The 13,812-nt window shown below is 38.0% G+C and overlaps 1 protein-coding gene across 9 annotated transcripts in view; it reads right to left on the bottom strand.

Moving 5' to 3' along the window:
- The window catches only part of GRIP1 (glutamate receptor interacting protein 1), a 369,729-nt gene extending 357,565 nt beyond the window's left edge, over nt 1-12,164 (bottom strand). For 4 of the 9 annotated variants that reach the window (XR_015728735.1, XM_034403225.3, XM_087873162.1 and 1 more), the window contains exon 1: nt 11,522-11,855. Coding sequence is in view for 8 of the 9 variants with exons in the window: in XM_034403225.3 (XP_034259116.1) it covers nt 11,522-11,576 (55 nt within the window). In the remaining variant the exon portion in view is untranslated. Of the gene's footprint in view, nt 1-11,521 lie in introns of all 9 variants that reach the window. The other 5 variants (XM_087873173.1, XM_087873166.1, XM_087873165.1 and 2 more) reach the window with 5 other exon arrangements.
- Between the last annotated feature and the right edge of the window lie 1,648 nt (nt 12,165-13,812).

Raw genomic sequence — 13,812 nt, 5'->3', positions numbered from 1 at the left:
ACATACCCACTAATAGTTTAACATGATGTGGCATAAAAATCATAAATTACCTTCCAGCAAACCTGTTACTGTAGCAATCATTCTAAATGTTTAGCCAATCACCTTGCTTTCCTCTAAAACACTTTACAAAAACTAATAGCAATAAATAAACTTACTATAGCATGGGCAAAGAAATCAAAGTATAAAAAATGTTCAAATGGAGAATGGTTGGGATACTCTCTTTGAAGGAAAGTTTCCCAACTGAATTTTTCTGGAAAAAATGACTAACATGTCTTCATTTTAATATTGCCAAGTGTTAAAGTGGAAGTGGGGAATTTCCAGTCTATAAATCGGATGTGGCCTACAGCTGCCTTTTCTAAACCTCATCTACCTTGCTTCTGTGCCAATTTTGGGTTAAAATAACTGTCTTCATATGCAACACAGTTTTTTAATCTCCACTGTTCCAATGAAAGGTTTTAAAGCCTAATTACTAGTTGGAGGAGGGAAAAGGGAAAAATCAGAAGAAAGGAGACAAAGAACAAAAGGATTAATAGGGAAAAGAGAGTGAACATGAGAAAGAAAATAAGAGCCATGCAGCCCACAAACTGGTGAACTGATTCCCAACCCCTGGAATGCAGCCATCAGATTGAAAAGACTTTCCCATCCTGAAGTTTAAAAACTATATATTATCTGAAATGCAACCACTCCATTGCTTATATGCTTAAATCTTAAAAGAAAATTTCAGAACAAACAAAACCATAAATATTTAAACAAAACTAAACGCTGTAAACTTGGGTAAACAAATCTTAACAACTTGAGAGTAGTATCTTTTTCCCTTTTTCTTCCCATTGTCAAATATACCCCTTCCCTTGTTTGGATCGCCAGCTCTCACCAGCTTGTGTGGAAGCTTTCTTTTATTTATCTAGGCTCCCTCTAACATACAATAGTGTTCCATCTGATGGCTCTTCTGTGACATTTCAAGCACAATTTGGAAAGAAGAGAGGTTGCTTAATCTTGCTTACATTTTCAGTTATGTGTATGAATCTACTACTTGAAAAGAGCTAGATTCTAAGATGCAGTGCATAGGATTGGATTCAGAGGGCCAATCTCTTATTCCACGCTAGGTGATGGACTACTTTCATTGGTAACAGCCACAGATTGAACAATAACCTGTGCAACAACACTGCTGCTAATCTGACACACTCATGTTTCATGTTTCTTGATCGGGATTCCCTGTGCACAGTCACTCACGCCCTCGTCACCTCTCGCCTTGACTATTGCAACGCTCTCTACATGGGGCTCCCCTTGAGGAGCACCCGGAGGCTCCAGCTGGTCCAGAACGCAGCAGCGCGGGTAGTGACGGGAGCAGCATGGCGCTCCCATGTAACACCGCTCCTGCGCGAGCTGCACTGGCTCCCAGTTGTCTTCCGGGTGCGCTTCAAGGTGTTGGTTATCACCTTTAAAGCGCTCCATGGCATAGGGCCTAGCTATCTTCGAGACCGCCTGCTGCTACCAACGACCTCCCATCGACCCGTGCGCTCCCACAGAGAGGGCCTCCTCGGGGTGCCATCAGCCAGACAATGTAGGCTGGTGACCCCCAGGGGGAGAGCCTTCTCTGTGGGGGCTCCCACCCTCTGGAATCAGCTCCCCCCAGAGATAAGGAGAATCCAAGACCTCAGTGCCTTCCGTCGCGCCCTTAAAACCCATTTATTTAAACAAGCCGGGCTGGCTTAAGATGAAATTTTTAACTGTTTTTAAATGTTTTAAACGTTTTAAATTGGTAAATGAGTTTTAATTGGGCCAAATTTATATATCTTTTAATTGTTTTTAATATTTGTTCTGCATGTTTTTTAATCTGGCTGTACACCGCCCTGAGTTCTCAGGGAGAAGGGCGGTATAGAAATCCAATATAAAATAAAATAAATAAAAAAATAAAATAAATGTTACAAGGCTTGTAAGATCGTCAGCAGGGATTGCGAAAAACAGCAGATTGCCTAGCCCTAAAGTAATATAATCCTAAATTTACAATATGAGAGAATATTATGGGCAGCAGGTCCATTCCTTATTAGGAATGGATTAGCTATCGTGTTACTCTTCAGAACCATAAAAACATTCTAAAAAAATCAATCCCACCCCATTTTTCAATTAAGGAAATATAGTCTCCTTTAATATCAACAGAGATAGTTTGAAAGTTTCTATGTGGTACAGATCTAATCTTTTGGTGCACTGCTGTGCAGAGAAGAGCTAGCATTCCTGGGCTGCAACCTTCTTCAGCCATATCATTGCCAGAGCTTATTCAAAGGAAGAGGTTAGATGATGCAACAAACTTGCATGTGCTTTCAGTAAGGGTCCATATAAATTCCCCATCTCTTTTGATTTCTAATAAAATTGGAGATGTAGTAGATAAATGGCTTCAAGTGCAATATGTTTCAACATTAGGGGCCTTCTCCATAATCTATTGGAAAAGGCCATATATAGAAATTACATAGGACAGTGGATGATACTATTATTCTCATAAAGCACCACAATTTTCTGAATATTGGTAGAACTGATCTAGGATGTAATCATGCAATACCTAACAACCTTTTGTATATTTAATATAACAACCTTATTATATTATACTATTAATTTATTTGATTCTTTTTATTACTTTTATTGTTTTAAATGTGGTTTTATATTCTATAAGCCGCCTTGAGTCGCCATGGGTGAATAGGCAGCAATATAAATTAAATAAATAAACCTGCAAATATCGTTGGGCTATTAAATCCCATGAATTCTAACTAATGACCATGCTAACTGGGACTGAGGTTTTCAAGTCAAATGAAATTAGTGTAACATATAAATATTACGATTTTGGATGTGTTGCAGCGAATATTGATCCCTCAACAAAATCAACTAATGGTTAATGGTAATCATGCAACAAATGTTTCATAATGACCAATCTGGATTTATAAGTGGGAGACAAATGAAATGTAATGTAAGACAAATTGTAAACTTATTGGAATATTTGGAAAGGAACAACCAAGTCCCAGCAGCGCTTATCTTTTTGGATGCGGAGAAGGCATTTGATCGATTGAATTGGCAATTTTTATTGAAAATAATAGAAAAGATGCAGTTTGGAGAATATTTTACACAATCTATTAGAGCAATATACCAGAGACAAACAGCACAAATAATAATTAATGGTGGTTTAACAGAAACGTTTAAAATTGAAAAAGGAACAAGACAGGGATGCCCTCTATCATCATTATTGTTTATTTTAACTTTGGAACCTTTATTGAATAAAATACGAGGGTCAAATAAAATAAAGGGAATTAGACATCATGATTATAGATTAAGAGCATTTGCAGATGACTTGGTTGTTACTTTAACTCAAACAGTACAATCAGCTACAGGTTTAATGGATATAATTAGCCAATATGGACAAATGTCTGGATTTAAAATAAATAAACAAAAAACAAAGATAATAACTAAAAACATGACGGTAAAGCAAAAAGAAGAACTAGAAAGATTAACAGGATTTGAAATAGTAAAAAAGGTTAAATATCTAGAGGTATATATCACAGCCTCAAATGTAAAATTATATAAAAATAATTATGAATTGTTATGGCAAAAAGTACAGAAAGAGATGGAGAATTGGGGAAAACTACAAGTATCTCTGTTGGGAAGAATAGCAGCAATAAAAATGAATGTTTTACCTAGGTTTCTATTTTTGTTTCAAATGATACCAATACTCAAGAAAGATGAAAATTTGAGAGAATGGCAGAAGGGTATTAATAATTTTGTTTGGGCAGGAAAAAGACCGAGAATAAAGTTAAAAATAATGCAAGATATACATGAAAGAGGAGGTCTTAAAATGCCTAATCTAAGATTATACTATGAAGCAGCTGTCCTAACAATAATTAGCGATTGGATTAACTCAACAGAAGAAAGAATATTGAACATTGAAGGATATGATTTGTTATATGGCTGGCATGCTTACTTATTATATGATAAAAAGGTGGATAAGACCTTTAAAAGCCATATATCAAGGAATGCTTTGTTACGAGTTTGGAAAAAATATCAATATAAGTTAAATTATAAAATACCTATATGGGCAATACCCAGACATGCGATAGAGAATATAAGCGTAGAACAAAAGCAAGAGGTGATTACTTATAAAGAGCTTCTTAAAATGGAAGAGGGTGTATTGCAGTTAAAATCTTTAAATGCATTAAAAGAAGAAAGAATAATTCAAACTTGGTTTCAGTATGGTCAGTTGCAAGCTAGATGGAAAGAAGATCAGAGAATTGGTATCATACAGAACAAGGAAAATTTGGTAAAACAAATTAGAGACCAAGGTCAAATGCATATAAAAAGATTATATAATGTACTGATAGAAATAGATTCAGAAACGGAATTAGTTAAGGATTGCATGATAAAATGGGCACAAAATATTCAGGAACCAATAATGATGGAAACTTGGGAAAAAATATGGGTTAGAAATGTAAAATTTACGCAAGCACAAAATTTAAGAGAATTTTTTTATGAAATGTTTTATAGATGGCATTTAGATCCTAAAAAGTTGGCTTGTATGTATCCTAATTTGCAATCTAAGTGTTGGAGATGTGATTGTGATGATGCCACTTACTATCATATATGGTGGACTTGTAAAAAAGTTAAAGCATTTTGGATTAAAATATGGTGGATTATCCAAAATATTCTTAAAAGAAGATAAAGTTTACTCCACAATTGTTTTTGCTGGGTATAATTACAGATTGTATGGTTATAGAGACTAAATTGATTTTAAATTTAATAACTGCAGCTAAACTTTTGGTGGCGCAATATTGGAAGAAGGAAGATTTGCCTACTATTGAAGAATGGACATTAAAAGTAGCGAACCTGGCAGAAATGGTGAACATTTCAGCATATTTGAAAGATCATTCACAAGAATGATATATATCAGAATGGAGAAGATAGATTGATTATATTCAAAACAAATATTGGACTAAAAAATATCAAATAGCTTATGAATGAATAGAAAAATTAAGAGTATTTATATTTAGTTAGGTAAAAGGAGAGTTAAAGTGTGAAGGGGGGAATAGGAATCCTTAGTTAATTAGCTTAGCTTAGCATATGATTGTTAATTGTTATACCCTGTATTTTGTTCTGGGAAATTCGGGGGGGGGGGGGTAAGGAGGGAGGGGGGATGGGGAAATACTTGTAAAAAAAATTTTTTTCTTTTTGTAAAACTCTTTAATAAAAAAAAATCAACTAAATTTATGATCTCAGTCTTTCACTAGTTCTACTTTCCTCCTTTTCTCTCATATTTTTCTTTTATTCTCCTTTCTCTCCTAAGGGATTATTCTTCTTGTCTCATGTGCTGTCATCCAGACAGCTGTAAAACAAGAAACAGGAATATAAATGTTGCTTCTATAAGATTTTTTATTTCCATTTTTGAGGAAGGTAGAATAATTCTGTCTGGAAACTGGAATGATTATGATTACAACAGCCATATTGGATTTCAGTAGCCCATTCAAATCTAAATATACCTAAATAAATTGGGTATGACTCAGGGAGTCATGGACCTTGACATATCTGATCAGAATGTTCATGATGAAGCAGTAATAGTAGCAGCAACAGTTGTTTGATAGAACGGTAACTATATAAATAGGGTATTGGTTCAGGCGCTTGGTTTGGATATGGACTGGGGAGACCCAGATACTAGTCCTACTTGATCTCAGAGCTCATTGGGTGATTTTGAGTTAGGTCCACAATTCTTTCTTTTCCTCTTTCTCTCAATCCAGTCTATCCTCTCAGAGTTATTGTTATAGCAACAAAAACAAGGGACCAACCCATAAGCTATAAAAACAAAATAAGAAATGCAACAAATAAACAAATTGTGTATTTAAAATACTAGACATATAGAAGTAATCTAACACACTCATACACGTTATCATGTATAAATAGCTTATATTTTAATTCCAAGCTCTGCATTTCTCAAGATACCTTATTTCTGAACCACAAACAGGATTCATTATGCATTTGACTCTTATCAGCTTTGATTATCTGTAAATCTAACACAGAAATATCCAAAACAATTTCGTTCAATCTGATTGGAAGGAATATTGGAATGTCAACCCCTCCCCAAACCCAATTCTTTTTTCCTTTCTTCTTTTAAATGTCATCTCACATGTGCTTTAGGCATAAATACAGTTATGTATTTAGTTTAAGAGCATAAGTAAAAAATATGGGAAAACGCATGTCCTGAATTTTAAAGATACATTATGATATACTGATAGTTTTTACTTTTTAAATGTAAAAGTAATACTTTTAGTTGTGATTTTTGATTATCTTTGGTGGGAGTGTGATTTTGGTACTGGATCTACTTGACCTCTCAACAGGTTTCAATACCATTGTCAATAGTATTGGGGACTGGGATTGGGGGGGGGCACAGTGTTGTCCTAGTTTACATCCTTTCACTGATGCCATTTCTAGTCAGTGTTGATCAGGAGCGAGAGGTCTCACCCTCAGCCCTTGCTTTATGGGGTCCTGTGGGATTGGTGCTCTCTCTGCTCCTATTTAACACTTACATGAAACTGCTGAATGAGAGCAGGGATGAGATATTATCAGCAGCTTATGTTATTCATTGAGCATCTCAGTCTGTGGTAAGTTAAGTTTAAGCTCCTGGTGCCTGGAGGCTGTTGAGGTCTGGATTGGGAGCAACAGGTTAAAACTGAATTTTGGCAAGAAGGAGTGGTTTTAAGTCCAGGGCTCCTTTGGACTTGGGAGAATTACACCATCCTTGGTCATGGATGGAGTTGCACTGCCCCAGACAGACCTGGTACATAATTTGAGTTATCTTGGACTTGTGACTCCTGCTTTAGTAGCAGGTGACAGTTGTGGCCAGGACAGTCTTTGCACAACTGCATAATGTATGCCAGTTACACCCATTTCTGGACCAAAGGGCCCTTCTCACATACATTCACATCTTGGTCACCATTTGGTCTATTGTAACATGCTATTCATGGGGATGCATTAAAAAGCATCCAGAAGCTTCAGTTGGTTCCAAATACAGTAGCCCTCAGAATTTTGGACAAATGTGTACATGTGTCACCTCATTTGGGGGAACTGCACTGCTTGCCTATTTGCTTCCAGGTGCAATTCAAAGTGCTGGTTATCATCTTTAAAACCTTATATGGCTTGGTTATTTGAAGGACGACTCCCCAATTACTGCCTCTCCCCAATCTATCCAACCCATCAGAGCAGGAAGGCAGGGCATGTTGCAGTTCCCAACAGGAAGTACTGTACATCCGGTGGGACCTAAATAAAGGACCTTCTCTGTGGTGGCTCTCTGCCTTTGGAACATTATTCCCCCAGAGATAAGAATGGCTGCCACCTTGTTGGTTTTCCACAAGGCCTTGAAGACAGTTTGTCAGTGGGCTTGGGGACCCATTCAGAGCTGCTCAAGAAGCTTGTCCGATTGTGTTGTTAATGCTGTGTTGTTTAAACTGTAGAGTTTTAATATTATATGCTGCCTAGAGCACTGTGTGTGAGTTGGGCAGCTATATAAATCTGTTTAATAAATAAATATGTCATTTGTGAAGCAGGCAGGTTTTATCCCAGTAGCTAAATTACAGACATACAGTAGTCACTATAATTCAAATATTTTATGCACAGCATTTTTCTAAAAAATATTTATTCGCCTTTCCAAATTAAAAAAAAAAGATTAAAATTGTTTCAAATATCTTTAAATTATTGAATTAGAATTGAGGCTGTGATCTTAAATATTTTGGTCTAAAATCTAATAGGAATATACACACACAAATATATACTTAATTCAATTAAAAGATTCAGTTTGGAACTATAGAGCCAGAATAGTATTTTCCTCCCTATTTTTGTTCAGGAAAAAATGTTCTACAATAAGTTAAACTCAGACTAAAATGTAAATATATATATCTTCATTTTATTATTATATATTTGGTATTATTTTTAATTTTTTAATTTTCAGTATGAATTGGCAAATGTTATGTAAATGCATAAGCATTTTTTTCAAGGCATAGTTAGTGATTACAAATTATTATGAGAAAAAGAACTTTAGTAGTGTGAACTTCAAGCTGGCTGTTGAATTATTTAGGGCTCTTTCTTATGTGTTAACAATGAAATGCAACTCAATACAGTACTTTCATCCAGCTGACTGAATTTGTTCTATTGAAAATGATATGGATGGAATTCATTCTCTCTTTCAGACACCTTTTTCCAAGCACCAGTTAAACACATTTTTTTCATTATTTCAGTTTATTGTATATCTATTGCCCACAATACATCTACATATATTTGAAATAAGGAATACTTATTCTTTGAATAAAACAAGTTGGCTTGATTTCTAAAACTGATCTTCAGAATAAAAATATTATGTACTAACAGCAGAGGGAGTTTATTTATTTATTTATTTTATATTGGATTTCTATACCGCCCTTCTCCCTAAGGACTCAGGGCGGTGTACAGCCAGATTAAAAAAACATGCAGAACAAATATTAAAAACAATTAAAAGATATATAAATTTGGCCCAATTAAAACTCATTTACCAATTAAAAACGTTTAAAACATTTAAAAACAGTTAAAAATTTTATCTTAAGCCAGCCCGGCTTGTTTAAATAAATGGGTTTTAAGGGCGCGACGGAAGGCACTGAGGTCTTGGATTCTCCTTATCTCTGGGGGGAGCTGATTCCAGAGGGTAGGTGCCCCCACAGAGAAGGCTCTCCCCCTGGGGGTCACCAGCCTACATTGTCTGGCTGATGGCACCCCGAGGAGGCCCTCTCTGTGGGAGCGCACGGGTCGATGGGAGGTCGTTGGTAGCAGCAGGCGGTCTCGGAGATAGCTAGGCCCTATGCCATGGAGCGCTTTAAAGGAGTTATAAGCAAACTGGCTCTGAATCAGAATTTAACTGTATTTATAACTGCTTTCTAAGTCAACAAACACCACAATGAAATTGGATCTTCATTTCATGTAAACTCGAGCTATTTTTCTGAGGGATTTTTAAATATCTTCTCTCATCATCAGATCCCAATTCACACCAATTTATGTATTTTGATCATTTTATCTATTCCTTATATAGGGAATATTATATTTTGGTAGAAAGAGGAAAAAATAATCTAAAACAGCACTATACTGATTAGTGAAGATGGAGCATTATAAATGGAACTATCTCAAATCTCAAACTATTCATTTATACCAAGGAGAAAAAAATAACAAAAATTGGTAAAATGTGCTATAATTGCATAAACACAAAACAAAAATTAAGCAAACAAGATTATACCTATTAGTTCAAAAAAACATATAAAAATATAGCCAAACCAATTGTTGAACTTCATTACCATAATAAGAAAAGAATACAGACAAAAATAAAATACAGTATTATCAACCCTGATTTTTATGCACAAAATTGATTTATTGCCTTTACTTTATAGAAATCTTTTGGAATATTTTTCTCCATGAAAAATTAGCTGTATCATTTTGTGACATTACGATCATCCGTTTTTTCCAAATGATTTAACTTCATTCAAATACATATTGTTTTTGCATTTAATTTATTTTAGGCTGCCAATATGGATTAAAATTCAATACATTTAGTTTGGGTAGAAACAAATAGGATTTCATTGATTACCCTATAAATGAAATTTAAATAATCTCATTATAGTCACATCTTAGAATAACAGAGTTGGAAAGGACCTTGGAGGTTTTTCAGTGTCCAACCCTCTGCTCAGGAAGGAAACCCTATACCATTTCAGACAAATGGTTGTCTTACAAACCAAAGATCCCCCATGTTAAATAAACTGCACATTTTGATCAGTAGTATATTTAAGCCTGCGGATATATTATACCACAGCCTAAATTATGCAGCACTCACACACATAAATATTACAAGCACACAGTTTGTATAAAGTAAACCAAGTGGCTTCTGAAAAGCTGTTTGAATGAACAATACATTCAAAAGTTTGTTGATTTTGAAAAATTACCAGAAAACATCAAGGCCAATATGTTACAATTATACAATGCAGTAAATAACCAAAGCAACCACATATTTACAAACAATATTTGCTGCAATCAATTTGTCTTTCAATAAATTGGCTTACAACCTTCCCCACCATTCAGTAAATCACACTGCAGCTATTATTGTTACAGTAGGGATAAATTATGAAACATTTTTTTCAAAAAGTTTTAGCAATTCCAATTTTTCCTGAAGATCGAGCTCTATATGTAATTTTTTGTAGGTATTTTGCATGATTTCTGAATAAGCAATACAATATACAGTCTTCGGAGATAAATGATAGTTTTGCAAATTTAATCAAGACCTATTTTTACTCTTTCTGACACCAACACATGGTCTTTCTTTTCAGATAGTTTTTAACATGGATGAAGCACATACCTCAATAATAGCAGTTAATGAACATTCTTCCCTAACCTGCTTAATAAAACACATTAACTCCATAACACTCAAAAAGTTAAGTAGAGCCTATTAACTGAAATCTGTAAATTTTCTGTTATCTGGATTTTCTGTTGACTACTTTAAGGCTATGGATACAGAGTAATCTCTTGTTTCAGGACAAGTTTTTATTGCCTGATGGGCCAAGAAAGATTCCAGCTCAAAAACAGGAGCATGGTTTCTCCAAGGTTCTCTGGTGCAACTTTAAAAATCAAACATTTAGGATCCTGAATATCTGAAAAAAAGAGGGATTCCTTGAAATGGTGGAAAATCTAGAAATCTGAATACTTTCAGAAAAGCACAAAATCATTATTTCCTTGCTACAAAATCTACTCCTATAGGAAGCAAAACCCCAAGGAGTGTGCCAAGGGCCAAGAATCTCAGAATCCATAATTTGCCCAGCACCCTGTTGGAGAGTATCAGAGCAGATGCCCTGAACCAAAGGCTGATCCGTTTGAAAGGAAAATCACAAACCAGAACGGAGGTACTTAAAACTCTCCTCCCTCGTCACTCCCCCACCCCCAAAATCAGGACAATTTGGAAGCCTCGTTGCAATTCCCTAACCAAACGCAGCTTCTCTCTGTCCGTCTTCACTATTGTATGGAAGCTATTAGAGCCCCCCAACCATCCCCCAGCAGAGGCTTGAACTTTGCCGAGTCCGTAGACCGCTCAAGGAGATGAATGGTATCGAGAGAGGGAGGCCAGGCCCGATAGAGCATTTGTCTCAAGGAGCACCCACTTCTCCCCGCCCCGTAGGAAACAAGGGACGAGGCAAGGCGAGGCAAGGCGCCTAGGCAAAGAAAAGTTAACTCGCGGAAGAGAAAGTGGCGCCCCCTCCTGCTTTAGCAGCCCACAGGAGCCTTTGCCGAGACACTCCCCCGTTTGCTGGCAGCCTGCCTCCCCGCCTCGCTTCCCTGCCTCTTGGAGGGGAAGGAGAGCGCGGCACAAGGCGGAGAGCACCTGAGGGAGGGGGGCCGGGAGGGGCGCCGAGGGAAGGGGGTCCTGATCACCTCAGCCCTTCCCTGCCGCGGCGCCCTCGAAGCCCCCGCTTTGCGCCCCCTGCGCGCGCTCACTCACCTCTCTCCTGCTCGGCTTGGAGGCAGACGGGGATGTTCTTCTTCCAGCCCGGCATGGCTCCTTCAGGGCTGCGGCTGCTGCTTCTGCTTCTGCTGCGGCTGCGGCACTAACAACAGCAACGGGGAGTACATTACAGTCCAAGGCGGCAGCGGCGGCAGTCCAACCACCGGCCCCTATTCCCCCGCTTGCACTCCCGGGGAATTGCAGCGGCAGCGGCGGCGGCGGCGGCGGCTCTTCTGGGCAGGAAAAGCAGCGAGGCGGGGATGGCGCTGCTGATTGCAAGGCTGCCTCGGTTGAAGGAAGGTGCTGCTGGGGAAGAGGAAGGAAGGGCAAGGAGGCGACTCCGCACTCTGGCGGGAGGAGGAGGAGGAGGAGGCTCTCCCCGGTTCAGCTGGGGACATACGCGCGCAGAGGGGTGAATGAAACGGAGGGGGGGGGGACGTCGCTTGCTTCGCCTCGCCGCTGCCAGCAGGTGGGAGTGCTGGAGTTGCCGGCTGCACAATGGACGAAGGGCGGGAAGGAAGGAAGAAAGAAAGAAAGAAAGGAGGAATGAGCCAGTTGAGCTGCTTTCACCGGAGACGCCTCCCCTCGACGCCCGGGAAGACTGGAGACGGGCACCCCGGAGAAGAAGGAGCCGCGGATTGAGGAGGAAGTCAAGACCGCCGTGCGCGCGCCCCCGGTCCCTCTCGCGCCCCACGCCCAGTCGGGAGCGAAGTCGGCCACGCGTTGGGTGGAAGAGGCACCCAAAATGTACCCTCGTCCCCTATCAACATTAATTGCTAAGTGAATATCATCTCTTCTCCCTCCACAGTCCCGGCTCTTCCCTCGATCTCCTTTCCTGCACCTGAATCCCAACTCTCCTTCGGCACTGTTTTCCGTGTAGTTGGATCTTCAGTAACAATTGCACCTTTATTTCTGTTCGTTTGAACTCGCAGAAAATGCACAGTTTAATGTAGTGCAACACTGCTTTTAACGAATGTATTTATCCTGCCTATCTGCTATATAGGTTTAGACAGATTACAAGTTCAGTTAAAACAACCATTGAACAGCACGACATAAAATTGCTGTGTTAGTGGAGCTAACCCCTAGAATCCAATAAAGCTGCTTCCTCCATCCAACAAGTGGATAGGATTTGTGCCCCTCAGATCTTACTCACTATTTCTTAGTCCTACTAAGCTCACAGGGTTGCTGTTGTAGGTTAAATAGGAGGAAGGAAGATTAGGTATGTTTGTTGCCTTGAGTTACTTATAAAGTAATAAAAGCTGGATAAAGCTGTAATAAATAAAAAATAGGTGCTGGGGAATTAAGGAAAAAGATCCTTCTTATTTTATTTTCAACAAAATAATTATTTATTCCATCATGTTTTGATTGAATCTGAACTCACCAATCCACAATGCACAATCCTTCCAGAGTTAAATACTTCCAAGGATAACCTAATTCTGCCACTGCAATTGTCCAAATTGTCACTTGCTTTTTGTGTCCAGATGACTGAAATATATAGGACTAGTTTATTTGAACCTATAAGGATTCATCTTCTGTATCCCAGAATGAAACACTTGTTGCTGTGATGCTTCAGGCACAGTTTAATGCTGGACATTGCTCTCTGTCAGTTTTGTATGTGGGATTTTTAAATGAACAAGTTAAAAAAACAAGATAACTGGTGACTACAGAATATTTTGAAGTAAAACCACCATATTTCCTATTTAGTCCTCTAGACCAGGGCTTAGATGCACTGATAACCCCATTCTTTCTACATTGCTGGGGACAGAAATTTTCTGTATCAATTAACTTTCTGTCCCCATTGTTTAGTTTAAATATTTCTCCAGAAAATTTGTGAATTTAATGCCAAGTAATTCAGTCCCTTTCTTTGATTGATTCTTACTCCATATTATTCCCAAGAAAGTCAAAGTCATAAGATAAATTCTTCTGTATATTTATTGAATGTGTGCATCACTATGGCTTTTTTTAGTTTGACTCAGTTTCATCATCCTGGGTTTAACAGAGAGGGTTCAAAGGATACTCTGTTCCTCCGAAGTGGAATGATATGCACAGCAAGTCCCTAAAATTATCAATGCCTAAATATATTTTTTTGCATTTTTCAGATTATAAATCAGATGCTTATTAGGTTTACTTCTTTGAAAAAAAAGCTTGACCTAGGTTTTGATTTCATTATTTGTCTTTTTTCCCCAAGAATAATATTACATGATAGAACATGCCCATTAAGAAAAGTAAAGCAAAACGTAAGAAACAAAATATCCACTGCATTCCTAGAGTAAGAGGGGAAACAGTTC

This window comes from Pantherophis guttatus, chromosome 7 (genome assembly GCF_059756535.1).
Source record: "Pantherophis guttatus breed Tessera chromosome 7, ASM5975653v1, whole genome shotgun sequence".
Taxonomy (NCBI): domain Eukaryota; kingdom Metazoa; phylum Chordata; class Lepidosauria; order Squamata; family Colubridae; genus Pantherophis; species Pantherophis guttatus.
Note: the sequence above shows the minus strand (reverse complement) of the source record. Positions and strands in the feature narration are given on the sequence as shown.